This window comes from Myotis daubentonii, chromosome 1, assembly GCF_963259705.1.
Source record: "Myotis daubentonii chromosome 1, mMyoDau2.1, whole genome shotgun sequence".
Classification (NCBI taxonomy): Eukaryota; Metazoa; Chordata; class Mammalia; order Chiroptera; family Vespertilionidae; genus Myotis; species Myotis daubentonii.
In genome coordinates, this window is record NC_081840.1 from 199,899,619 (window position 1) to 199,927,570 (window position 27,952).

Genomic DNA, 27,952 nt, shown 5'->3' on the forward strand with positions numbered 1-27,952 from the left:
AACACTCCCTAGATCTTATCTGGGAAGCTAATGGGCTGAGGAAGTGCAGGAAGTATAACCATGGGGTAAACAAGTGAAACTCACAAGAACAGTGTAACTTTGGTAACCACTACCTTGTTTACCTCTCACTATAAAATAAAGGCTCAGCTTGCCTTGGGATCTCTCTCTGAGGCCTCAGCCAGGCACAGGGAAGATCCACGGAGTTCTGAACGCTGTCTCTGTGTAAAACATTCTTCGCCGACTGACTCTGTCCACACCTTTGGGAACCCCTGGACCACTGGAGCTGGACCCCAGCATGAATTAGAGCTTTAACTTCTGCCACTGAATGTGCATGGCTTGGAGGCAGTGGTACAATTCAGAGAGTTTGTTTTGTTGTTCTCTCACCTTTTCAACCAGGAGCTAATTGCTTGGAGGTTCTTTCTCTGATTGCTCCTCAGAGGTGTTGCAAGATATACTTGAAAACAAAATCTTCTCCAACCCAGAGAACTCCACAGAGGTAGTAAAGAGAACTGTTCTGTTAGTAAATAAACATTAGACCAGAAGATGATGTGCATCAGGAGCAATCCATTGAGAGATGGCACAGGCAGGGAAAATAAAACACCACACCCTTCTGTATTGCCAAGCAGAGACCAACCATCGCATGCATGTTTCCAGGATTGCTGACAGGTCTGCTTTCTTTCTTTCATCTCCTTTGTTTATGTTTCAGAAGACACCAGTAGGCATCCTCGATCTAATTTAAATCTCCTGAAATGATCTGTTGTGGGTTTGGGGAGAGCAGAGAAGTTCCCAGCAGAAGGGGTGACGGGCAACACTCCTGCCTGCTGGGAATTTCTGCCAGTTCATGTCACAGTCACGGCCATCTTGGACTTCAAGCCTGATTTGCTCATCATGGTCAACTTATTGGAAATCTTGTCCAAGGGATAAATATCCCATGACATGCATTTACCTTTTGACATTAAAAAGAATCTTCCAATTGGAATTGCCTCTGGACATACAAGCTATGTGTGGGGCAGGTTGTTTCTACTTAATCGTTTGCAATGCAGTTTACCTGTGAACCTGGAGCATCAGAATCCCACCCCCTCCATGTGTGAGGCTAAAATGCAGATTCCTGGACCTCCAGACCCACTGAATTAGAATTTGGTGGAAAGAGATGGTGCCCAGGGGTCTGCAAGTTTCATACATTCTCCAGATGATTCTTAGAACTCAGGTTTGAAAACCACCATGCTAATGAGTTGGGAATAATTCCTCTCTAATTATCCTGCTGAAAGACAAGGTAGGTCAGCACAACTTAGCGGGGCGAATCTGACATCACTTTGCTGAAAACAAAATGTGCTTCACCAGATCATTTGCCTTACTGTAAGGAAAGAATCCTGACAGTAACTTCATTTGAATATCTTCCTCCTTAATTTCTGTTCTTGAATTCATTTTTGAATTATTGTGAAAAGTCAAATGATTTGTGGTATTTCTGCTTATATTAAATTGCTATGTAATTAAAAGGAATAGATAAAGTCATTTGGTTCCTTTTTTAATGTTCCAAAGTGCATACTAGCTTAATAATTTAATTTAGTGTCAAATGGAGACACGGTATGTAATAATTTCTCTGATTACAAACTATTATCTCCCTCACAAAAAAACAAGAAAAGAAAAAAAGAAACCCCTCACACTATAAATATTTTAAAAATCTTTTATTTGATGGTCATTGTGCATACATCCCTTTAACACTAGATTGCCCAAGGAAGTCATTTTGACTGCTTTTTAATTTCAATTAGAAAAACAATTATGTATATAAGGACACAATGTCTTAGAATTTTGTGACTTTTTGTACAACATATAAATGCGTTTATTAATAATTGTAGTTACCTCCCCCTCCTTCATTTCCGGTATATATATATATATATATATATGTGTGTTATACCTATATTGCCCAAAAGCAGTCATTTTGACTGCTTGGGAAATTTTAAATAATCAAATGACTCTTATTATTGAATTGAGTAATAACAGTTCGGCTCTGTATTGAAATAACAGTTTTCATTTTTTTTCGATTACCATCACATGATAACATACAAGTACATGATAAATTGTCGATACTTGATAAGTTGCAGTTGCTCAATAAGCTAAACTAGTACTTGTTATTCAAATCTTTATGCAGTGATACTTGTTCTAATAAGTTGTTTATTTTATTTCTTTTGTGCCCTAAATTCATGAAAGAAATGTTGAATAGAAGTGAGTTATTGGAAAAGCTAAGGAACATAAGTGAAGAGTGCTCTGATATTATTCTTTCACAATGCAGTCATTTTGACTGCTTTTGGGCAATATAGGTATATACTAAATTTCAGTCTTTCTAGTGTTAATAAATTTTAATCTATTAAATTATCAATATATTTTTATTGTAGTAAATACACATAACAAAACTACCATCTTAATAATTTTTAAGTGTACAGTTCAGTAGTGTTAAATATATTCACTTTATTGAGCAACCAATCTTCAGAACTTTTTCATCTTCCCAAACTAAAACTTTGTCCCCATTAAACAACTCCCCACTTCTCCCTCCCCCAGGCACTGGTCACCACCATTCTGCTTTCTGTTTCTATGAATCTGACTACTCTAGATACCTCATATGAGTAGATTCAGAGTGTACTTGTCTTTTTGTGACTGGCTTATTTCATTTAGCATATTGTCCTCAAGGTTTTTCCATGTAGTAGCATGTGTCAGAATTTCCTTTTCTTTAAGGAAGTGAATACTATTCCATTATATGTATATATACCTCATTTTAATTATCCACTGATGCATCAATGAATACTTTGACTGCTTCTATATTTTTACTGTTGTGAATAAAGCTGTTATGAACATGGCTATACAAATATCACCACGAGACCCTGCATTCACATTTTTTGGATGTGTATCCAGAAGTGGGATTGTTGGATCATATGGTAATTCTATTTTTAAAATTTTGAAGAACCTCAATTCTGTTTTCTGTAGTGTCTGTACCATTTTACATTCCCACCAACATTGCACAAGGGTTCCAGTTTCTCTACAACCTTACCCACACTTGTTATTTTCAAAGATCACCAATATTTTGATTTATTCTTTTTAGGGATCTTCACCAGCAACAGGTTTTGTTGAGATAAGAGTGCTGGAACAAGGTGACGTTTTTGTAAGTGTTTTTAGTTTATTACAATTCATTTATATTTTAAATTTTACAGGTTTATTTAAATACATACATAGAATCACACAGAATTCATGTTTTTTTAATCACACATGGTCTATACTATAGCCAATCATGATTTACATGGAACTAAGACTGAAAGCACTTATATTGTGATTTATATAGTGGTTTACAGTTTATGACAGATCTTCATGTTTTCTTATAATATCCTCATACTAATATCCTCAGCTGTAGCCTTCCTCAAATGTAAATCTGACCCCTTTACTCTAATTTAAGGGGTTTTAATAATTTTCCAATGCCCGTAGACTAAAATTAAACCTCCTCATAATGGCAAACCATCTGCTCTATCCTCATCTTATTGCATCCTCCTCCTACCTTACATCTCAGCCAACTCAAATTGCATGTAATTTGCTGACTACCACACCACATCAGACCTTTGGGTATTTATTTATGTGGTTGCTTCTGGCTGGAACATCCTTCCCAACATCACACCCCAGATTCATTGGGAAAAATTGCTCATGCTTTACCAAGACTTAGCTCAAGTGTCACCTTTTCCATGATGCCTGTCCTCTCTCCCATGGTCTCCGTGAGGCGTCCTTCCCTTCTACCTCTCACCAAGTGGAGGTGATCTTTCCTTTCTGCCCACTGCAGCCAGGACAGGTATTCTTTACAGCACCCACCACATTTTCCAACATTGCTTTATATTCACGTCTGTCTCTCATTCTAGACTGTGGGCTCCTTGAGGGCAGACTCTCAGTCTAGTTTAACATGTCTCCAGTGACTGGCACTTACAAGGCACTTAATAAACATATATTGAATAGATAATTTAATAAATGGATGGTTGAATGGGTAGATGGATGAATGGATGGGTGGGTGAGTTGATAGTTGAACAGCATAGGAGAGATATTAGTGCTCCTACAAGATTAAAACTGATTAAATAAACTGCCCAAGATTATACTATAGTAATTTGAGGGCTAAAATCAAATTCATATCTTCTAACCTAGTGCTTTTTTCTCTACACAGTATTACCTTTTAAATTTAGAATTATAATATTAAAAACATTGCATAAGAGGACAATAATACATTTATTTAAGTGATTGAGTGTTTTTAAATAGGTGGATAAACCTAATCTGACTCCTTCAACACATTTAATTAGGTTTCTGTTTCCTGATGTCCCTGCCTTATCTCATTTAAGAAAGGTTTCCTTAAAATTCAATCAAGCCTCCATATCATTTTGTTAATAAAGTTTTAATATTAATAGCCAAGAAGTTAAAAACATTTGCAGATTTTTCCTTTAAAGTGTATCTCACAATGTTTTTTTTCATCCCGTGTTTCCCATGGGCATCCCAGTAGTAATGAAAATAGCGTGGACATTTGACCCGGAGACACTGGCTTGCATTGGCTTTTTGGGACGGTCATGCCCTAGTTATGTGACCTTATCCAAGTCACCTCAGCTGTATGAGCCTCAGTTTCCTCACCTACAAAATGAAAATAATTATATCCACTTCATAGCATTGCTGTGAGGACTAAGTGGGAGAATCTATGCCCAGTGCCTGGTACATATTAGTTATGCAAAACATGTCAGTTCTCTCCTAACATGAAATTAGTTCCTTAAAAAAATAAATTTTTGTAAAAAAAAATAAAATAAAATAAAATAAATTTTTGTGTGTTTTTTTCAGAATGCAATTAGATCAATTCAAAAAGCGGGTCTTTTTGTTCCAAAGAAGACTAAGGTTTCTTGAAGGCAAAGATCACATCTCATTTACCTTTCTCACAGTCTCACAAACATTTTTTTTTTAATTGCTTAAAGTATTACAAAGGGTATTACATATGTGTTCATTTTTCCCCCCCGCCCTTGACAGTCCCCTAGCCTCCCCTATCCCCCAGTGTCTTACGTCCATTGGTTATGCTTATATGCATGCATACAAGTCCTTTGGTTGATCTCTTACCCCCCTCCCTCCTGCCCCCCAACCCTCCCCGGCCTTCCCGCTGAAGTTTGACAATCTGTTTGAGGCAGTGCTGCCTCTGTATCTATTATTGTTCAAAAGTTTATAATGGTCTCTATTATCCATGAATGAGTGAGATCATGTGGTATTTTTCCTTCATTGACTGGCTTATTTCACTTAGCATAATGCTCTCCAGTTCCATCCATGCCGTTGCAAATGGTAAGAGTTCCTTCATTTTTAGAGCAGCATAGTATTCCATCGTGTAGATGTACCACAGTTTTCTAATCCATTCATCTACTGATGGGCACTTAGGCTGTTTCCAGATCTTAGCTATGGTGAATTGTGCTGCTATGAACATAGGGGTGCATATATCCTTTCTGATTGGTGTTTCTGGTTTCTTGGGATATATTCCTAGAAGTGGGATCACAGGGTCAAATGGGAGTTCCATTTTCAGTTTTTTGAGGAAACACCATACTGTCTTCCATAGTGGCTGCACCAGTCTGCATTCCCACCAGCAGTGCACAAGTGTTCCTTTTTCTCCACATCCTCTCCAGCACTTGTCGTTTGTTGATTTGTTGATGATAGCCAGTCTGACAGGTGTGAGATGGTACCTCATTGCTGTTTTGATTTGCATCTTTCAGATGATTAGTGACTTTGAGCATGTTTTCATATGTCTCTTGGCTTTCTGAATGTCCTCTTTTGAAAGGTGTCTATTTAGGTCCTTTGCCCATTTTTTGATTGGATTGTTTATCTTCCTTTTGTTAAGTTGTATGAGTTCCCTATAAATTTTGGAGATTAGGCCCTTATCAGATATGACATTGGCAAATATGTTTTCCCACACAGTGGGTTTTCTCATTGTTTTGTTGATGGTTTCTTTTGCTGTGCAGAAGCTTTTTATTTTGATGTAGTCCCATTTGTTCATTTTCTCTTTAGTTTCAAGTGCCCTAGGAGCTGTATCAGTGAAGAAATTGCTTCAGCATATGTCTGAGATTTTGTTGCCTTTGGGTTCTTCTAGAATTTTTATGGTTTCCTGTCATACATTTAAGTCTATCCATTTTGAGTTTATTTTTGTGTGTATGGTGTAAGTTGGTGGTCTAGTTTCATTTTCTTGCATATATCTGTCCAATTTTCCCAACACCATTTATTGAAGAGACTATCTTGGCTCCATTGTATGTTCTTGCCTCCTTTGTCAAATATTAATTGAGCATATTGGTTCGGGCCGATTTCTGGGCTCTCTATTCTATTCCATTGATCTATATGCCTGTTCTTGTGCCAGTACCAGGCAGTTTTGAGAACAGTGGCTTTGTAATACATCTTGATATCTGGTATTGAGATCCCACCTACTTTGTTCTTTTTCAGGATTGCTGCAGCTATTCGGGGTCTTTTTTTATTCCAGATGAATTTTTGGAGAGTTCGTTCTAGATCTCTGAAGTATGCCGTTGGTATTTTAATGGGAAATGCGTTGAATTTATAGATTTCTGTGGGTAGTATGGACATTTTAATGATGTTGATTCTACCAATCCATGAACACGGTATGTTCTTCCATGTGTTTATGTCCTCCTCTATATCTTTTTTCAACGTCCTGTAGTTTTCTGAGTAGAGGTATTTTACCTCTTTAGTTAAGTTTATTCCTAGGTAGCTTAATTTTTTTGGTGCGATGGTAAACGGGATTGTTTTTATAATCTCTCTTTCTGAAAGTTCACTATTGGTGTATAGAAATGCCTCAGATTTCTTGGGGTTAATTTTGTATCCTGCTACATTGCCAAATTCATGTATTAAGTCTAGTAGCTTTTTGATGGAGTCTGTAGGGTTTTGTATGTATAATATCATGTCATCTGCAAATAAGAACAGTTTTACTTCCTCTTTTCCAATTTGGATGCCTTTTATTTCTTCTTCTTGCCTAATTGCAATGGCTAACACTTCCAGTACTATGTTGAACAGGAGTGGTGAGAGGGGGCATCCCTGTCTTGTTCCTGTTCTTAGGGGAAATGGTGTTAGTTTTTGTCAATTGAGTATGATGTTGGCTGTAGGCCTGTCATATATGGCTTTTATTATGTTGAGGTATGATCCTTCTACTCCCGCCTTGCTGAGAGTTTTTATCAAAAATGGGTGTTGAATTTTGTCAAATGCTTTTTCTGCATCAATTGATATGACCATGTGGTTTTTTTTCTTTCAATTTGTTTATGTGATGTATCACGTTTATTGATTTGCAGATATTGTACCGTCCTTGCATCCCCAGGATAAATCCTACTTGGTCATGGTGTATGATCTTTCTGATGTACTGCTGGATCCGATTTGCTAAGATTTTGTTGAAGATTTTGGCATCTATGTTCATGAGGGATATTGGCCTGTAATTCTCTTTCATTGTGTTGTCTTTATCTGGTTTTGGTATTAGGGTGATGCTGGCTTCATAGAATGAGCTTGGAAGTGTTCCTTCCTCTTGAATTTTTTGTAGTAGTCTGAGGAGGATAGGTTTTAGTTCTTCCTTGAATGTTTGGTAAAACTCCCCTGTGAAGCCGTCTGGTCCTGGGCTTTTGTTTAATGGAAGCTTTTTGATGACTGCTTCAATTTCTTCCATAGTTATTGGCCTGTTGAGATTTTTAGATTCTTCCTGATTGAGTTTTGGAATGTTGTATTTTTCTAGGAATTTGTCCATTTCCTCCATGTTGTCTAGTTTGTTGGAGTAGAGCTGTCCATAGTATTTTTTAAAAATCATTTGTATTTCTGTGGGGTCTGTTGTTATTTCGCCTCTGTTGTTTCTGATTTTGTTTATTTGGGTCCTCTCTCTTTGCTTCTTGGTGAGTCTGGCTAGAGGTTTGTCAATCTTGTTTATCCTTTCAAAGAACCAGCTCTTGGTTTCATTGATTTTCTGTATTGTTTTTTTGGTCTCTATGTCATTTATTTCTGCTCTAATCTTTATTATCTCCTTCCTTCTGCTCACTCTGGGGTTTTCTTGTTGCTCTCTTTCTAATTCTTTGAGTTGTAGAGTTAGATGATTTACTACCATTTTTTCTTGTTTTTTGAGATAGGCCTGTAGAGCTATAAACTTCCCACTCAGGACTGCTTTCATTGTGTCCCATAGGTTTTGGATTGTTGTGTTTTTATTGTCATTAGTTTCCAGGATGTTTTTAATTTCTTCTTTGATCTCATTGGTAACCCAATCAATATTTAATAACATGCTATTCAGCTTCCAGGTGTTTGAGTATTTTGGGTTGTTTTTATTGTAGTTTATTTCTAATATTATGCCATCGTGGTCTGAGAAGATGCTTTTTATGATTTCAATCTTCTTGAATTTGGGGATACTTTGCTTGTGACCCAATATATGGTCTATTTTTGAATATGTCTTATGAGCACTTGAGTAGAATGTATATTCCGTGGCTTTGGGGTGAAGTGTTCTGAAGATGTCTATTAAGTCCATCTGATCTAGTGAGTTATTTAGGATTGCTGTTTCTTTGCTGATTGTTTGTCTAGAGGACTTATCCAGTGCTGTCAGTGGTGTATTAAAGTCCCCTGCTATGATTGTATTCTTGTTGATCTCTCCTTTGATATCTTCCAGGAGTTTTTTTATGAATTTGGGTGCTCCTGCATTGGGTGCATATATGTTTACCAGGGTTATATCTTCTTGTTGTATTGATCCCTTTAGTATTATAAAGTGGCCTTCCTTATCTCTTGTTATGGCCTTCACTTTGAGGTCTAATCTGTCCGATATAAGTATTGCTACCCCAGCTTTCTTTTCCTTTCCATTTGCCTGAAAGATATTTTTCCATCCTTTCACTTTCAGTCTGTGTGAGTCCCTTCTAATGAGGTGGGTCTCTTGTAGACAGCAGATGTATGGGTCATGTTTTTTTTATCCATTCAGCCACTCGATGTCTTTTGTTTGGAGCATTTAGTCCATTTACGTTTAAAGTTATTATTGAAAGGTACTTGTTTGTAGCCATTTCTTTTTTTGTGTGGCTGTTTTCTTTCTGAGCTTTTTATTTCTTCTTTTTACACCAGTCCCTTTAGCATTCCTTGCATTGCTGGCTTGGTGGTGATAAACTCCCTTAGCCTTTTTTTGTCTGTGAAGCTTCTTATTTCCCCTTCAAGTTTGAATGATAGCCTTGCCTGTAAGATTCTTTGTCCTGAACATTTGCCATGGTAATTATGATGTGTCTTGGTGTGGGTCTTTTCGGGTTCACCTTGTTTGGGACTCTCTGGGCTTGTGTAACTTTTTTCTTCCCCACATCAGGGAAGTTTTCTGATATTATTTCTTCGAGTAGGTTTTCTAATCCTTGTTCATCTTTCTGTTGTTCTGGCACCCCTATTATTCGTATGTTGTTTCATTTCATGTTGTCCCAAAGCTCCCTTAGGCTCTCCTCCTGTCTTTTAATTTTTTTCTCCAATTGCAGTACATTTTGGGTGTGTTTTGCTTCCTTGTCTTCTAATTCACTAATTCGGTCCTCCGCTTCTCCTAGTCTACTGTTGATACTTTCAATGGTGTTTTTTATTGCAGCTATATCACTCTTCATTTCTTCTTGGGTCTTACTTAAGTTGTTGATTTTTTCATCTGTTTCTTCTAGCTTCTTCCATATGTTATTGATTTTTTCATCTGTTTCTTCTTGCTTCTTGCATAGGTAGTTGACTTTTTCATCTCTTTCTTCTAGCTTCTTGCAGAAGTTGTTGATTTTTTTCCTCCATCCGGTTTATGCACTTTAGGACCCTTATTCTGAATTCTTTTTCTGTCATGTTGCATGCCTCTGTATTACTTAGCTGCTTTTCTGGAGAGTCCTCCTTCTCTTTCCTTTGGGGGTTTCTTTATCTACCCATGTTTGATCTCACTGACATATCTAGACGTTGAGTCGTTCAGTGGCTGCTCCCTGGGTGGCAGTGACTCCTTGGGCTGTGGTTGCTCCTCGGGCGGTTGCGGTAGCAGCTGTTCCTCAGTTGGCAGCAGCTCCTCTGGTGGGTGCTGTTCACAGCTGTGTTGGCTCTTCTTGCTGGTGGGGGAGGCTTCACGTACAGCTGCTGTTCCTCAGACAGAGGGTGTGGTGCTCAGGAGGCTGCTGTTGCTTGGATCTGCTGCGTTGATTTAAAGGCACACAATACAACACAACAAGGCACCATGTACCAGACACTAAACATAAATATATTCATGATATTAATAACCCCAAATAAAGGTGACCACCCGAATTAAGAGAATTAGGGGATAAGGAAGAAAGAAGAGAAAAAGAGAAAAGAGAAAAAAGAAAAGAAAAGAAAAGTAGGGAAGAAAAAAAAGGAGTGCAAAAATGAAATTGGGAAAAAGGAGGGGGAAAGAAAAGAGAAAAAAAAAAGAGAAAAAAAAGAAAAGAAAAAAAAAAGGCCAAAAGAGAGAATGAAGTAGAAGAGGGGAAGAGACTGTAGATGAGGAGAAAACTCCTATAGAACCGCCACTAATCCCAACAAATTCCAGTAACAGCTCTCTGGAGGTGAATGCAAACTAGAAACAACCAATAATATCAAGAGCACTTTAAAAAATGGTAAAATGGTAGCAGTAATAATACTGGTTAAAAATAAAAATGTAGTAATTAAAAGGGTAAAATCAGGTGATGGAAAAAGAAGAAAAAAATTGGTTTCTTAGTTAAAAGGTGAAAAAAGAAAAAAGAAGAAAAAAAATTGAAGAAAAAAAAAATTTGCAGTAGTGAAGGTCCTTCGGTTCTTCTACTCGTCAGTCTGGCTCGCCTTAGTCCTGTCAGGTATTCAGGAGAGTGTTGAATTTCGCTGCGATACACTGTTCCTCCGTGTTGTAAACCACAGTCCTGATTTTAAAGCAGGCCATATTTGTTTCCCAGACTGCCTTAATTTGTATTTAGCTAAGAGTCAGTTTGTGGCTCAGCCTCTGGGTGGCAGTGTTTCTGGATTGGCCTCCGAGGCTATAGGGCCTCTCTGTCCAGTAGCTTGGGTTTATCGTCTCTATTGCACTTAAAACTGGTTTGGGGAAGTCCACTGCCCAGAGCTGGTTCCTTAATAGTTACCCGCTCTGTGTTGTTGCTGGGATTGAAAATCCCTCTATAGGCCAGACCCTGTTAACTCCCAGGGACTGATCAGATTATTTTAATCCTTGATCTAGTTCAGGGTGGAATCTGGGTGTGGCTGTGCTCCTTGCCTGGGGGCTAGGTGGAGGAGTCCCACCCTCCGGAGAGAATGGCTGCCCTGATCCTGGGCCCAGGGGTGTCTCAGCACTCAATTCGCTGCCACCTCTCCCGGCCCCCCCTCTCTCCTCAGCCTCTCCCCAGATTCCATTCGTCCACACCTTCTCCCTCTCTTCAGCACAGGTGTGTGTCCGTATCCGAAATGTCTTATGAACAGGATTCAGTGAAAACAAACAAACAAATGCCAGCCACGGAAATGGGGAAGGCTTAGTTTCTGTAAGCTCCTCTCTTACTGGTGTTAACGTAAAAAAAACCACTGAAACCTGTAAAGAATTTTTGTGAGTTTATTTGAGCCAAACTGTCGACATATGCCGGGAAGCAGAACCTCAGTGAATTGAGATAGTGCTCCGGAGAATGGCAGGGTTACATCTGTATTTATACATGAAATTCATTGGTGACAGATTTAAGGAGGTGGGATTAAGCGAAGCGGGGAAACCTCTGTGATAGGATAAAAAGTAAAATGATGGACACATACTTAGGTGGGTGCAGGATCAATTAACATGATAAGGAAGGAATTTGTAGTATCTGGCTAGTGCCCAGAACATTTGGTTATGCCCCAGGGGTTCCAGAAAAAGGGAAGTTACAAGTTACCCAGACACTTCAAAGGAATGTTATCTTAGAGGCAAAAAGGCAAATGGGCTCAGTAAGGATCAAAGTTGATCTTGTCAGTGAAGATACGGGCCTAGGACATAACTGCCCACCATAACTACTTTTAGTCAAAGTTTAATTTCAGACCATCCTTTGTGGTTATTTTAGGTCTCTGAATCTGCTAGGCTGCCACGCAGGCCTTCCTGCCGGGGTCCAGCCCCAGCGGGTCCAGGTTCCCCAAAAGTGAGGACGGACTCGGCGAAGAAGGAATGACACGGAGACAGCGTTCAGTTGATCAGCAGCCTATCCAGGATCTCTAGCCAGGATCTCCAGCCAAGTTCTGGTCTGGATCTCCAGCAAAGTTCTGGTTAGGATCTCCAGTCAGGTTCTGTAGCCATGTTCCTTCGCTAGGTTCTCCAGCCAGGTTCTGTCTGAGATCTCTAGCCAGGTTCGGTCACCAGGTTCTAGTCAGGTTCTCTTGCCATATTTCTGTAGTCAGGTTCAGTCCAGGATCTTTTGCCATGTTCTCTCCAGCGAAGTTCTTCTATCTCTAGAGAACGTTCTGTGTAGGTTCTGTGCCTAGGTTCTGTCTCTCTAAGTTCTGTGTTCTAAGTTCTGTCTCTTTCTGTCTTGTTACATCTGTATTTATACCAGTTGATTCAATCCTATCAATCTCTATTACAAAGGTTAGGGCGTTTCTTATCTCCATTCCAGGGAGTAAAGATTATGTAGCTTAAGCATGATTGTTCATAGTTAAAGTGATTAATTACCCGCCTGGCACTTAGTTGAGGGGTTTTATTCCCTCCCTAACTTCAGGGGAAAATCCCTACCTGGGGATTCAACCTTTCTCGGAGAGGTGACCTTGGTTAAAACACAGCGCCAAGAAGGTGAGCAAACATATTAAGAACCGTATGCTATATATGCCAGGTCCCTTGAAACAGCAAGGATGGACCGGCTCCCGGCACCTTCCCTGAGCTTGTCAGGTCAGTGTGTGGCCCCTTTCGTCCACACTGGCACTGCATGGTCTGGTCAGCTCTTCAGGCAGCCCCCTTTAGGCTCAGTCCTCCGTGATCACAGAACCCAGATCTCAAATCCCCTGGCGCCAGGAATCCCGAGGATCTCCTTTCCCCAGTCAGGGGCTGTGCCTGTCCCAAGGGACGCGGCTGTCTGCCATGGGGTCTCCCTCCGACTCTCTGGGCTCAGAGGTCTGGCAAACTTTCCTGCCCAAATCCCTGTGTTGTTTTTTTTTTTACCTTTCCAGGGGAGTTCTGCCCTTCCCGGCTGCAAACCGTCTCACCAGCTGAGTAATTTTGCCAATTCGGGGTGGGTGTTACTAGTTTCAGCTGCTCACTCCATTTGCTCCGGGACAAGACCTGGGATGTGTCTGCCTATATCGCCGCCATCTTCCGTCTCTCCCTCACAAACATTTTAAATAAATATTTCCTGATTGTTAATCATTTCCATCACACATATATAGAATACATTTGTTGTTGTTGTTGTTGTTTGCTAGTTTTAATCCTCACCCCAGGATATTTTTCCATTGATTTTTTTTTTTTTTTTTTTTTTTTTTAGAGAGAGAGTGGAGGAGAGAGGGAAAGACAGAGAGAAATGTCTATGTGAGAGAAACACATTGATTGGTTGCCTCCTGCAGGAGCCCCTACCAGGGCCCGGGCCGGGGAGGAGCCTGCAACCGAGGTACATGCTCTGACCGAAATTGAAACCAGGACCTTTCAGTCCACAGGCCGATGCTCTCCACTGAGTCAAAACTCAATGTTTCTAACTCTCTATCTCTCTCCCTTCCTCTCTTTAAAAAATCAATAAAATATATTTTAAAAAAAGATTACATTGCAGTCTTCTCAGAACTTGCTATTAGAAGTCTGATATATATTGTATTTAATTTTTTTTATTTTGCAAATATGTAATTAAGACAATAATTTTAATGAATATTTACATGTTCCCTCATAGCCAAGGCAACTATTAATTTGCTCTCTTGAACAAAAACTATTCTGTCCTACATGTCCCAGCTCAAGTCCCACTACCCCCAAAGTACTAATCTTTCATTTTTGCCATTAGGAAAATTTCTTAAAGCTTAACAAAAATAGATCATGTGCCTTTGATATGTTTAAGTTTTAACTGGTGGTGTGGCTCATTCCTTATGAATATATGATTCTCAGCTTCATATTCATTTAGAATCCTGTAAACACAATTTAGAATCCCATTTTATTTGACTCCTGAGAACCATGTGTAGGTCCACTGCTACAGAAGAATTAATAAAAACACAAGCCCGTGTTTCTGATTTGACTCTTCTGGTCTCTTGCTTAATTTAACTGATAAAGAGGTACTTATCATTTTTAGTGACTGAGGTTCTCTTACAATTTTAGGGGTTGGCAGAAGCATTGGACAATTCTTGTGATCTTCAGGTGTACCTGGTAAGAGCATGGCCTTTTTCCAGAGAGGTCTCTGAATCATTCTTAGCAAAGTCATATGCTTTGTCCATTTGGTGGGGACCTCACAGACAAAACGGTTTCTAGCAGCGTTCCACAAAGTGGAAATCCAAAGAGGACCATGTCCTCATGAGAATTAAAAAACTTCAGGTTAGAAATTATTGAAACAATTTAAATGGAACTAAATTTTAAGCATGTGTATTGTAATTTTATTTGGTCTCATTGGTTGTTTTTGTTTTCATATTCAAGAGTACATACATTTTTTTCATCTGCCATTCTCCACGTCAGGATTTATGCCATGTTAACAGAAATCTTAAAAAGACTTGGGCTTTTCTCTCACTTTTTGAGATTAATAAAAAGTTTTGAAATAATGTAAAGGAACAGTATTTACTCAAAGTGGTTTTGAAACTCACATAACCAGAGCCTGGCCTGTGGAATCCATACAGAATTAGCCTGCGGAACTGTTTGCTTGAAGCCAGCCTCTGCCTGCCAGAGCAGGCAGCTGCAATGGAGACATTTGTATTGGAGCAGTGGAACAACTTTAGAAACAAAGTCACTAACATAATGAGAGACTGCCCTTCAGGCATATCCAACTTGGAATAGCCTGTTTTCCTGTTTTAAATCCTGGACGCTTCTAATTCACTTCCACCCTGAAAGTATTTAAAAGGCCCAAATATCTGCTACATTGGCGTTGGCCAATAGCAATTTTAAAAAGAACCCAAACTGCAAAACCAAAAGAAATAACCCTGCTGAACACTGGGAGAGACAGAAATTTTGAACAGTTGAAGAGAGAATGAAGTCTAATGTGAGAAAGGATTCAGTCTCTTGTTCACAACTCTGTCCCTGGCACACAGGGACCCATGTAAAACATAGAAGAGGTCAGGGGCAGAGCACCTGACCCAACAGAAGAAGAGGAAGATCTGGACTAGGACCAGAAGAGAGGCACAGAACAGTGTGTTACGGAGGGAGAGTAACGGTTAACATCAGACTTACATTCCATGCTACCTGAAAATTGTTATATAACTACCTATCTTATATATAAATTATGCATAGCTTATCTCTTGAGGGTTCATATTTTCTTAACTAACTCTTTATAGTCCTTATGCAGAATCCCCTAGGGCAGTGGTCGGCAAACTCATTAGTCAATAGAGCCAAATATCAACAGTACGATTGAAATTTCTTTTGAGAGCCAAATTTTTTAAACTGAAACTATATAGGTAGGTACACTGTTATTAACTTAATTAGGGTACTCCTAAGGCTTAGGAAGAGCCACACTCAAGGGGCCAAAGAGCCGCATGTGGCTCGCGAGCTGCAGTTTGCCGACCATGGCCCTAGGGCTTTGGTAAGGAGGGATGTCAGGATTACATGGACCCCAATGGCTTTCCCAGTTGCCATCCTGGTCTCCAGGTTGGGTAGACAGTCAGCAGCTCTTCCAGTGCACAGCACATCCCTGGGGATTGATTAGGCCCTTGGGTGGGGTTGAGAGGCACATTAACCCTTTCAAATCCATGTTTGACCCTCAACTACATTTCCTTTGTGAATTAAACAACTTAAAACAAATATGTTTATTCTCTCTTCTAGATCAGTGAAGGAGTGGAGTGCATTTTTATTCCCAAAAGCTTGTTTCTAGCAGAAGCCAGCCCTGAATGCAGGAGAACTGCTGTAGAGCTGGTGTGTGCGTACCCCGCAGAGGAGGACATTAGGGAGTGCCTGGCGGAGCGACAAGTGTGGAATGAGTACAAGGCCAGAGTCTTGGCTCAACAGCTGAAGACAGGAAGCTGACGCCCTGGCTCAGCTCATTTTTATTTTTATAATGAAAAATCTTAAAAGAGATTGAAAGACACAACTGGAAGGAAATTTTTAATACGCGCTTAGAAGTGCCTCTGCAGAGGTCAGGGCCTGGCGTTTGTTTATTGCTTAAATAAATGATGCCACACCCTAACTTGCTCACAGTTCCAGCTGGTAACTTCCTCCTACTGGAAAACATAATTGAAACTTGATAAGATATACTGCTGTTTGTCACTGAAAAAGTGTGTTTAAGATTTAGTTAGTAGAGTGGTATCATTTCACACTGGGAAATTTTCAGCTACTGACTATGCTGAAAATTTACTTTCATTCTCAAAGACCTAAATTCTAAGCCTTATTAAAATATCCAGTGTCATTCATGCTTTGCTTTTATTCTATATTTACAATATGATTTAATTTTATTTCATTTAATTTGTGTTTTATCTTTGGGGTAGTCCTTTAATCTCTTCACATTGTTTTACCCACCTGAAATGTAAAGGTAATAATATTTATGGTTTCCGGTTGTTATAAGGATTAAGTGAATTGTGCACACAAGGCATTTAGTACAGAGCCTGGCACACAGTACGTGCTCAATAAATTTTAAGCTTTTGTTCATTCAACAATATTCTTTCAACAAATATTTGTTGAAAAACTTGCTGTTGTTCTTATGTTTTTCTTTGATGACTGATAAATAATTTAATCCTAGGAAGAAAACACTGGAAATACAGGAATAGTAAAAATTGTAATACATAGACACAAATGAAACAAAATGATATCTGAGCTTCACTTCAAAATAACTTGCAGGGGAAATACGTAGTGGTGTAGAAGAAACAAGATTGTTGAAGCTGAGTGATGGGTACATGAGGTTTCATTATACTCTCCTCTTTTTTGTATGTGTTTGAAGTTTTCCATAATACAGAGTTTAAAAAAAGAACGAAGACACGCAGCAAATTAACCACTCTCAAATGGCTAGGAAATGTCACATTTCCTCAGAGTTTGGTTATTTAATTGGTTCTAAAAATAGTAGAATGAGACAATGAATCTTAATATTCTGACGGTCACAGAAGTCATCTTCCTTTACCTTTACCATTAATTTGTCAGCCACTTTCCACATTTTTTTTTTTTTTTACTAATGAGCCTTAACACAAATTGTGTCTCGGTATTAACCCACTGGCTATGACTGAATAGTAAATTATTTATATCATGCTTATTCTTTAATACAGGCATTTATAAAACGACATTTATAAATGTGATTCTTAAGTCTACTAATCAGCTTAGGCCTTAAGTAATGGGAACCCAAACATTTTCAGTGCAATGAAGCCAGTAGAGTTTAAATGTGTATTAGGAATGGCTATATTCTGAGAGCTGAACAGCAAAATTTTCTTGAATTTTTATAATTTTACTATATTGCTTTGATATGAAGAAACAAGTCTAAACAATAGAGAAGTTGTAAAGTTGAATAGTTTCTAAGTTAGAGGACTCTGAGCTGTTTTAGTGGACCTCTGGACCTCAGCCTTCAAATGACTTTCAGATGAGCAGACACTTGCTCCACCCTTCCCACTTCCTCCAACATCTTCCTCCATTAATTATCCGCTCTTCCAATTGTATCTTCAGTCTCTCTCCATGTTCTTACATTGTATGGTTTTGGGATAGTGTGGTCTGCTGATATTTCTTATCTTAAAATACTACATAATTCTTCCCAGGCACAAAACTCTTGCAGATGCACAAGAAGAGGACAAGAGTACATGCTCTAGGTCAGTGATGGCAAACCTTTTGAGCTCGGCGTGTTAGCATTTTGAAAAACCCTAACTTAACTCTGGTGCCGTGTCACATATAGAAATTTTTTGATATTTGCAACCATAGTAAAACAAAGACTATATTTTTGATATTTATTTTATATATTTAAATGCCATTTAACAAAGAAAAATCAACCAAAAAAATGAGTTTGTGTGTCACCTCTGACATGCATGTCATAGGTTCGCCATCACTGCTCTAGGTGGTAAGACAATGTGGACAGAGAAAGCAGTGACTGCCCAATGTCCCAAGGACAGAGGCCATGAACTGTGGGACTAATTTGCTTTCAAGGTATTTTTTTTACATAGCTACATCCAGGCAGCATGCTCCAAGTTAAATGAGAGCAGAAATATCCTATATAATAAAAGCTTAATATGCTAAGTGTCTGGTCGTCCAGTCAAGCAATCAAGGTGTAATATGCTAATGATATGCTAAGGTCACTCAACCGCTCACAATGACATGCACTGACCACCAGGGGGAAGACACTCTGACCGGTAGGTGAGCTCGCTGCTGGGGTCTGGCTGATTGGGACTGAGCGAGATGTGCCAGACACGCCCTGAAGCCCTCATGTGGCCCCTCCCCAGCTGGCCAACCTCCCGAGTCCCTCCCCAGCCCTGACCTTGCACTGGTGAGGTCCTTCGGCCCGGCCTGCACCCTCTCGCAATCCGGGACCCCTTGGGGGATATCAGAGAGCTGGTTTCGGCCCGATCCCTCAGGCAGGCCGAGGGACCCCACTCCATTCTGGCTACCTCTCCTGATAAAAGATGCTGCAAGTCTGACTTAATTCTTTCACCTGAGGTACATGGTTTGAGAATGCCAAAGTTAAAATTTTAAAAGCGTGCTCGCTTCGGCAGCACATATACTAAAATTGGAACGATACAGAGAAGATTAGCATGGCCCCTGCGCAAGGATGACACGCAAATTCGTGAAGCGTTCCATATTTAAAAAAAAAAAAAAAAAAATTTTAAAAGCAGTAGATTCTAAGTGGAGGCTTTTATGCCTGGCAAAATCTTGGGAAAGGGGAATTAGAATTTTTCTCATTTTTTTCCCCTTATATATTGGAACTATTTGGAAGGACTTAGTGGAAACAAACTCAATTCAGCTTTGTTAAAAGTGTATTTTGTAATTATTGAGAAATGTTCATCTGATTCACTGGACTGGTTTCTTATTTTTGTTCTCACAACTGCTTTCCAGAAGATACTAACTTAATTCTCCTTCTCTCATTCTCTGTTTATTACACTACTGGAGTCCCAGTGCATGAATTTGTGCACAGGTGGGGTCCAGCCAGCCTGGCCCCAATCGAGGCCGATGGGGGCTGGGCCTGTTGGGAGGAGGAGACCGTGGGAAGTTGGTCAGCTGGCCCGCCCTGATCAGGGCCCAATCAGGGCCGGGCTTGCCGGGGGGGGGGGGGGGGGGGCCACAGGCAATTGGTCGGCGAGCCCTGCCCCCGATTGGGGTGGGGTGGGCCAATTGGGGGTCAGCAGCTGGGGGAGGGGCTGTGGGCCATTGGCCAGCCAGTCCCACCCCTGATTGGTGTGGAGGGTGCAATTGGGGGTGGAGCTGGATGGGGGGAGGAGCTTCAGTTGGTGGGCCAGTCAGCCCCACCCCTGAATGGGGTGGGAGGGTTGATGGGGGGCCAGCAGCCTAGGGGAGGGGCCATGGGTGGTTGGCTGGCTGGCCCTGCCCCTGATCGGAGTGGGGGGACTGATCGGGGGGGGGGGCAAGCTGGCTCAGGGGAGGGGCTGCAGGAGGTTGGCCAGCTGGCCCCGCCCCCTATTGGGGTAAGGGCTGGCGATCAGGGGTAGGCTGGCCAGGGGGAGGGTCTGTGGGCCGATAGGGGTGGGGTGGGCCCATCGGGGGTGGGCCGGCTGGGGGGAAGGGCCGCAGGGGGTTGGCTGGCTGCCCTGCCCTCAATCGGGTTGGGAGAGACCAATTAGGGGTGGGGCCATGGGAGGCTGGCCCCACCCTCAGATCAGGCCTGTTCACTGGTCGCAGTGGGCGTCATAGCGACCAGTCATTCTGGTCATTATGGTGTTCCAGTCGCTGGCTTTTTATATATATAGATGACGCACCCAAAAGTAAGTAATTCTAATATTCAACATCAATAATATGTATTTAGTAAAATTAGATATGACTGCAGTTTATGATAGAAACTTGGTCCAATAGTAGGAAGAGATTAACCAAATAAATTATATGCATAAATGTATAACCTATGGATACAGACAATAGAGAGGTGAAGACTTGCAGGGGGAGGGAGGTGAGTATGGGGTAGAGGGGTCAATGGCGGAAAAAAGGGGACATCTGTAATACTTTCAGTAATAAAAATAAAATTTTAAAAAAGAATGCCATACATTTTCACTTTTTGTTGCTTTGTCTTATGGTGCTAAATGGATTTGCTGCATTTAATCACTAGCTCTTAGAATTGAAAGGTGCCTCACGCACCAGGGCAGGGACTGGTTCAGTACTTGTCCTCTGCACCCAGCTCCTGGAACATAGTACATGCTCAGCAAACATTTGCTAAATAGCATTACCTGGTTCAATCTTTCCACCCAGTGCAGGAATATAGGGTGTCCCAAAAAATGTATACATACTTTGAATAATTATAAAGACAGTGTTTATTAAAATAAATTTCATTTTCAAAATGTAATAGAATCAGCTGTTAAAGTGTGTATACATTTTTGGGGGAACACCCTGAATTTTCAATCATTGTCCCCAAAAGATGGTCCTTCACATCTTCTGCTTGAACCTTTCCAGTTCCAGTAACTCTCTTCCTCCTTCTTTCCTTCTCCCCCTCTCCTGCTTCCTTCAGTAGATATATGTTGAGTCCTTACTATGTGCAGGATCTGATATATTTTGAGTAACATATGTTCCCTGCCTTCATGGAGTGTACAGATTAGGAGAGGAGACAAACATTACCTGAAGGGCCCAAAAAGAAAAGTGAAGGCAGGACTCTGAGAAGTGCAGAGGACAAAACGGCCTCTTCCAGGAGGTCAGGACAGATTCCATGAAGACGGGAAAACTGAGATGAGTAGGACTGGGTTTGGTATAGAAAAGAAGAAAGGCCACCAGGCAGAAGGACCTGCACATTCAAGACCGGGAGGGGGAAGAAGCCTGTGTACACAGGGACTGAGAGAAGGTCGCTATGGCTGCAGCCAGCTGGGTACAAGCTGGGGCTGGACACCCATAAGAGGCCAGTCCGCAAAGGGCCTGTAAACCCTGCTCAGGAACTTGGACTTTATCCTAAGATAAAGGAGGTGGCATGATCAAATTTGCATCCCACTCACTGCTAGGGGTGTGTGTGTGTGTGAGAGAGAGGAGAGAGAGAGAGAATGTTCTTCCTTCTATTGACTTAAAAGCTGCCTCCGTATGACTTTCTTTCTCTGGTCTCACTCTTTCTTTGGGAGCTTTACAGAAGTAAGCCTCCTTCTCAGAGAGGGCTTTTCAAACTCCAGTTCTGTTTCAGCTTCTTCTTATCCTGATCAGAACTTTCTGTACTTTATATACATCTACCTTCCTTTTAAAAAAAATGTGGCTCATAGAGTTGAGCACAATCCTCCACAAAGTTTTGGAGAACAAATATATCCTGTAATCTGGACACTGTCCTTGATCACGCACATCACCAAATTTTTCATAATAAGCTTGTAGTCTACTAAACAATCCAACCCCAACTTTTTCAGGTGCTGTGCTAATAAATAAGGAGGTCTCTCTCATTGTGGTTTTGCTCCTTATTTGTTGGTTTGTTCTTTAACACGGATAAATAAGAGTTCCGGGGATCATCCCTGCACTGACACCAATTTAGCTACATAATCCTGGGAAGGTTGTGTAGTCTCTCTGGGCTTTCCTGCTTTATGGCGGGATTCTTTCCCCCATGATGTTTCCTTCGGTGTGGTGGGAGCCGCATTCCTGAACAGGCCTTGGGCTCTCTACTCCTCTCAGTCTTCCTAGAGAAGGAGTGACTTAATCTGATGGGTGTTTGGAGGGAGAAGATGGACATCTATAGCTCAATGCTGTCTCTCCTCTTTCTTTGGGAGCAAGTGCCTACAGAAAGCATGTGCCATCTGGCCTGCTCTCCCTGGGCAGTAAATTTTGCAAGGGGTTTGAGCCCCCAGGGAGGCCTGCATTAGTGCAGTGGGGTTCTGCATGGGGAGGCCCCACTGGCCGGCAGATTTCAGCCAAGTTTCTTTATTATCTTTTTCAGTAATAAGGTGCTATGTCATTGTCTTATTTCTGAACTGGTCCAGCACACAGTGCTATTTCGTGGGCTTTCACAAATAATGAAGGATGACTAATATTCATTTCCTAAAATTCCTTGTCCCTGGGAATATGACTTTGCATTTATCCCATTAAATGTCGTTAAGTTTGTTTCAGCCCATTCTTCATTACAGCCACAATTAGCATTAATTGGTACCCAGTGGTCTGGAGGAGTCAATTCATGTCCTTAACCAATTAGCTAACTCTAAGGAAGTGATGTTGGTCCTGCAGTACATTCTAGAAAAAGAATGCAATATGCTGGAATGTTGCCACATTATTATTCTCAATGTTATTCTCTTATTATGCTATTCTCAATGCCATTTTACAATTACATGGAAGCTCCCATTAGTAAAATGCCATTTCTCAGAGAGGCTCAAATTCAGATCTGCTCTGTATTCAATTCCACTTACTGTAACTAATGTCACAGAAGATTATATGCTACACATTGGACGTATCCTTTGCAGAGTATGTCCATGGTGCCTGTCATGTAACAAATGCAGAACTTAATTATATACATCAATGGTGGTGATGTGTCAAAGTGTTAGTAGCTTAAATTGGCAAGTGCTGTATGTGATGCAAGGAGCTCTTTAGTTAGCAGTAATTATTTCTGACCTATCTACCTAAAGGAGTTAGAAATACCAAATTAAATAACTGCTCAAATTCTTATTTGGGTTAAAATAATACGACAGTCCACTTTTAACTGTTTTAAAGATAAAATTTAACTCTGATGTTGCTCATGGCTATACTAAATATTTCTTTTACTCAAATGCCATACTGAGGTGCTTTGATTCGAGCATCTATTATTATTGTAATTATGATCAATAGTAATAGTAAAACCTCACCTAGATAATTCTGTCTGGTGGAGAAAATATCATCTTGATTTAACTGAAAATGCTTTCAAGGACCCAAATGATAGGAGTTAGGCAAAAGACTCTGGAGACCTTTAGTGAGGGGATAGAAATTAATGAAAATTTCCAAATATGAATCAAGATCAAAAAGCATGTTCTTAAGTCAACTCTGTGCAATTTGGTCACCTTTCCTCAAATCAGGAGGTTGTAAGAAGTGGAATTTTTTTCCAACTTTTTTAAAAAAATGTTTTTATTGATTTTAGAGGGAGAGAGAGAAACATTGATCGGTTGCCTTCAATACACACCTGGCTGGGATTGAACCCATAACCTGGGCATGTGCCCTGAATGGGAATCGAACCAGCAACCTTTTGGTGCACAGGACGACACTCAATCGAGCAACAACAGCCAGGGCAGGAGGCTCAACTTTTGAATAAATTAAATGCTTCTGATTCTATTAAAATGCATACATGTATTTCTTCTATGCTTTAAAAAAAATTTTTTAAATATATTTTATTGATTTTTTACAGACAGGAAGGGAGAGAGATAGAGAGTTAGAAACATCGATGGGAGAGAAACATCGATCACTGCCTCCTGCACATCTCCTACTGGGGATGTGCCAGCAACCCAGGTACATGCCCTTGACCGGAATCGAACCTGGGACCTTTCAGTCCGCAGGCCGACGCTCTATCCACTGAGCCAAACCGGTTTTGGCATAAAATTTTTTTAACTGATCTTTAGAGAGAGAGGAAGGGAGGGGGATAGAGAGAGGCATCTTTTTAAAATATATTTTTATTGATTTCAGCAAGAAAGGGAGAGGTAGAGAGGGATAGAAACATCAATGATAAGAGAGGATAATTGATTGGCTGCCTCCTGAACACACCCCACTGGGATAGAGCCCTGAACCCGGCCAGGCATGTGCCCTGACCAGGAATCAAGCTAGTGACCTCTTGGTTCATGGATCGACAATCAACCAATGAGCCACATCAGCTGGGCTATTTCTTCTATGTTTTGGAAAATAAAAAATAAAAACCTTAAAAGTTTACAAGTAATATGAAGCACCTACAATGTGGTGGCACAATGCTAGGTGCTAAGCAAACAAAGGCTTAGGGAGAATCTTGTTTCCTCATGGGCTGATGGATTCAGGCTCATAGTCACTGGTGGACTTTCTGGTGCTGCTTCAAGTGATCAGATCGTGCAAAACGCCTGTCGCACAGAGTACACAGGTAGGGTCGCTCCCCACTATGCCTTTTGCTGTGTCTCTTGAGCTCATCTAAACGGGTGAATTCCCATGTGCATCCCTTCACATTGCATTTGTAGGGCCTCTCTCCTGTGTGTTTGCGATTATGGATTTGGAGAGAGGAATACTTTGAATATGATTTCTGACAGTCCTGGTATGTGCAAGTGTAAGGCTTTAAAATGTCAAGATTCTTCTTGAACTGACGTCTCTGGGTTTTGAGTTTTGACTTCTGCTCTCCTAGGGCTTGTCCTTGGGTCAAATGGGAACTTGAACGGTACAGGGATCCTAGGTATGGCAATGATGGCGATTGACACAGCATCATATGGCTTGCATAGAGAGTGTGGTCATTAATGAAGGTTTTCATCTGGTCCCCCTTAAGGGTCCCCATCTGACCCCCATAGAGAGTCTTGTCACTGCTGCATGTTGTCACCTGGCCCCCAGTGAAGGTATGGTTCCCAGTGAAGGTCACTGGATAGCCCCCTTTAAGAGGTGTCATCTGGCCTCCATAACGGTTCTGGTGCCCACCGAAGGTCATCTGGCCTCCATAGACAGTCTGTTCATCACTGAGGGTCTTCATCTGGCTGCCTTCTTTGGAGATTGTCATGTTGTTTGCAGTGATGGTTGTCTTTTGGCAATCAGTGAACAATGTCTTTGGGTTGTCAGTCATACCTATCATCCAGTAGGTTGCTGTGGGTTTTCTTTGATCAAAGGAGGTCACCTTCTGGTCCATGGAAACAGTCTCATTTAGTTCTCCAGGGGGCTTATCGAAGGCATTAACAAGGAGAGTTATTGAGTTCTGGTCAAGGACTGTCCCAAGGATATTAGCATATGCAGAAACCATCATTGTGGGCCTCAAAGGAGCCATCACCTGGTTCTGAATGGACTCATGCTGGCACTCGTCACGACGGGAAGTCAGAGGCATGCAGATCTGTGGCTCTGGTGCAGCTGGAGTTCTTGACTCGTGTGTCTCAGAGAACTCCAGGACGAACTCCACAATTTCCTGAGGTAAAGGGTGAGTCTCTTGGCAGTTGCCGGATAACTGAAGTAGATCTTCAGCTGTGGGATCCATCATTTCATCGAGCGCGGTCAGGAGCTACTGTGTCTGGAGGTAAGGTCGGGCGGCACGTAGTTGCTCGGTGCAGGGCCTGGCACTTACGGAGCCCGCAGCCAGATGCGCCTGGCATTTATGGAGCCGCAGTCAGATGCACTGCGCGCCCATTGGCGCCTTCGCTTGCCACCCCCTCCAGGGCGGAGCCTAGGGCTTAGGCTGTAATCCGCTCTCGGAACACGGATGAATGAGAGAGGGAGGGAGAGATTGCCTTCTGTACGGCTCCCACGGCTCCCACCGGGAACTGAACCAGTAACCCAGGCATTTACCCTGACTAGGAATCAAACCAACCACTGGGTGCACAGGATGACGCTCAAACCACGGAGCCAGTCTGCCTGGACGTAATGGCATATTTTGATGCCCATCTCCCCACCCCCCACCCCAGCAGGGTGGCACACGCCTGGGCCGCGTGAGTGACCTTTGACCCCCTTTCCCTCCGCTCTGGCCTTGGTTGGCTCCCATCGCCTATGGCCTTTCCATCACCAACAAGCCTGGGGCTTTAGCGGTTCATAGGAAGACCCGTCCTCTTTGGGGCTCCCGGCCAGCCTCTGTTCTCTGCATTTTGTTTGATTGTTTTGTTTTTGTTTTGTTAGCCGAAGACCAGTGCGAACGGAGTTTGAATTCATGGGAGCACACGAGCCTTTGGGTGTGAGAGTGCGGCCATTTGAGCTGCGTTCACACACTTCTGGCGCAGAAAGGCAGAAGGAGAGCCTGGCGCTGGTGTAATTGCCTGCGGCAGGACTGCTGAGCTAGGCAAAGGCTGAGACTCCGAATGCTCCACGACTAAACGAATCCCGTGTTTATTTTTACCTGAAAAATTTCCCTTCTAGTCACTGAAGCCATTTTCATAATGAGCGCCTATACCTGGGCATTCCCATATGTTAAATTTGAATCTATCTGTGTCGTTGTTAACAGCAAGAGTAGAATAAACACATGCTGGTGGCAGTGTTGAAATAAGTTTCTACAATTTGTGTGTGTGTGTGTTTGTTTTTCTTTTCTTTGGCGTGTGTGTTTATTTTAATGCCCACACCCCTTTGCCTTGGACCTGGATGGTTGTTAGTTGCCGGAAGCCGGTCCACCCTTGCTGCTTGACACAGTTGCTGCAGGGAAGAAACATCTGCACAGCATATGGTTCAAGGGACCTGGTGTATATGGCATACTGTTCTTAATATGTTTGCTCCCCTTCTTGGCGCTATATGTTTTAACCAAGGTCACCTCTCAGAAAAAGGTTGTTTCTCCAGGTAGGGATTTTTCCCTGGAGTTAGGGAGGGAATAAAACCCCTTAACTAAGTGCCAGGCGGGTAGTTAATCACTTCAACTACGAACAATCACGCTTAAGCTACATAATCTTTACTCCGTGGAATGGAGATAAGAAACGCCCTAACCTTTGGAATAGAAATTGATAGGATTAAAACCAACTGGTATAAATACAGATGTAACAAGATAATAAAAAACAGATCCTGGCTAGAGAACCTGGCTAGGCTGCTGATCACCTGAACGCTGCCTCTGTGTCATTCCTTCTTCGCCAACTCCGTCCACACCTTTGGGGACCCCTGGACCTGCTGGGGTTGGACCCCAACAGTTAGGTGAGGCCAACAGGCTCCCAGACCCTGGCTGCTGCTCCCAGCTCCTGGGAGGCCTGTCCTTGTCCGCCTCTCCAGTAGCCTTGTTCTCGCACTCAGAGGCAGCTGTTATCCTCTGATAAATGTATCATACAGACTGTTTTCTCACCACCCCCCTCCTCCCTCCATCCCCAGGCAACCAGTGATCTACATTCTTTCACTGTTCCATGTATAGACATGACAAAGCATAGCATTTTATAGGATTTTGAGTTTGTGTAAATGGCATCATTCGGAACTTATTCTGAAACTTGCCTTTTTTCATTGGATGTCTGCCTTAAGAATTCTCCAGGTGGAGAGAGAAGTAGCATGCTCCTTTTAGCTATTGTGTTCCCCTTGTGTGAGTGTAGGGAATGATGTGGGACCATCCAAGAGAACTTCGGGTCCCAGAACAGACTGGCTTTTTAGGTTCTGAAACAGGGCAAGGTAAGGGAGCCTTGGTGTGAGCAACCACTGGGGCAAAGGAAATGGTTCCTTTCCAGGTTACCTTCAGGTAAACTGGGAAATTACCTTTGAATAAGGCAGGCTGGTTGATCTTAGCAGCGTTGAAAATAAAGGGCATAAGCCTCTCAAATCCAGTGTCGCTGACTGAATTTACCTCTGGGACTCTGATTCTGTAGCGCTGGGAAAAGGAAGACGTGGAATTTAAGATGAAATTCATAATTCTGGATATGACAGTATATTTAAATCACTTTTGATGCACTCCAATTGGCACTAATAGGGTTCATTCCAGTTGTAATTCTGGAGACAATAGAGAGATGTGGATAAGAAGAGAGAGAACGGTGTTTTCTCTCTCTTATCTGAGCAATGAATTGCAGAGTTCTGGCCCCTCCTATGCCTTTCTCCTATTTCCTAATGTGTCTCCTCTGGTCCTACTGTGTGCTGCTTCTGCCCTGCTGAAGGGCGTGAGTGGAAATGCCTGCCTTTTATGGTAATCTGAGAATGACTAGCCTTAAAAAAGAATCCCTGAAGCATTTGAATTTTTTAACAGGATAT

The 27,952-nt window shown here is 41.6% G+C and overlaps 1 protein-coding gene and 1 non-coding gene across 2 annotated transcripts in view; both read left to right on the forward strand.

Annotated features, from left to right (window-relative positions):
- Positions 1-16,670, forward strand: part of LOC132227423 (uncharacterized) — an 84,043-nt gene extending 67,373 nt beyond the window's left edge. Inside the window, exons 12-14 of the mRNA XM_059682494.1 lie at positions 3,095-3,154; positions 14,252-14,299; positions 15,896-16,670. Of these exons, the coding sequence (XP_059538477.1) occupies positions 3,095-3,154; positions 14,252-14,299; positions 15,896-16,096 (309 nt within the window). The 3' untranslated portion in view covers positions 16,097-16,670. The remainder of the gene's footprint in view (positions 1-3,094; positions 3,155-14,251; positions 14,300-15,895) is intronic.
- Positions 16,671-18,731: 2,061 nt separating this feature from the next.
- On the forward strand, positions 18,732-18,838 carry LOC132223454 (U6 spliceosomal RNA). Its single transcript, XR_009450477.1, has one exon. It is a non-coding gene; the product is annotated as a U6 spliceosomal RNA (small nuclear RNA).
- Positions 18,839-27,952: the final 9,114 nt, after the last annotated feature.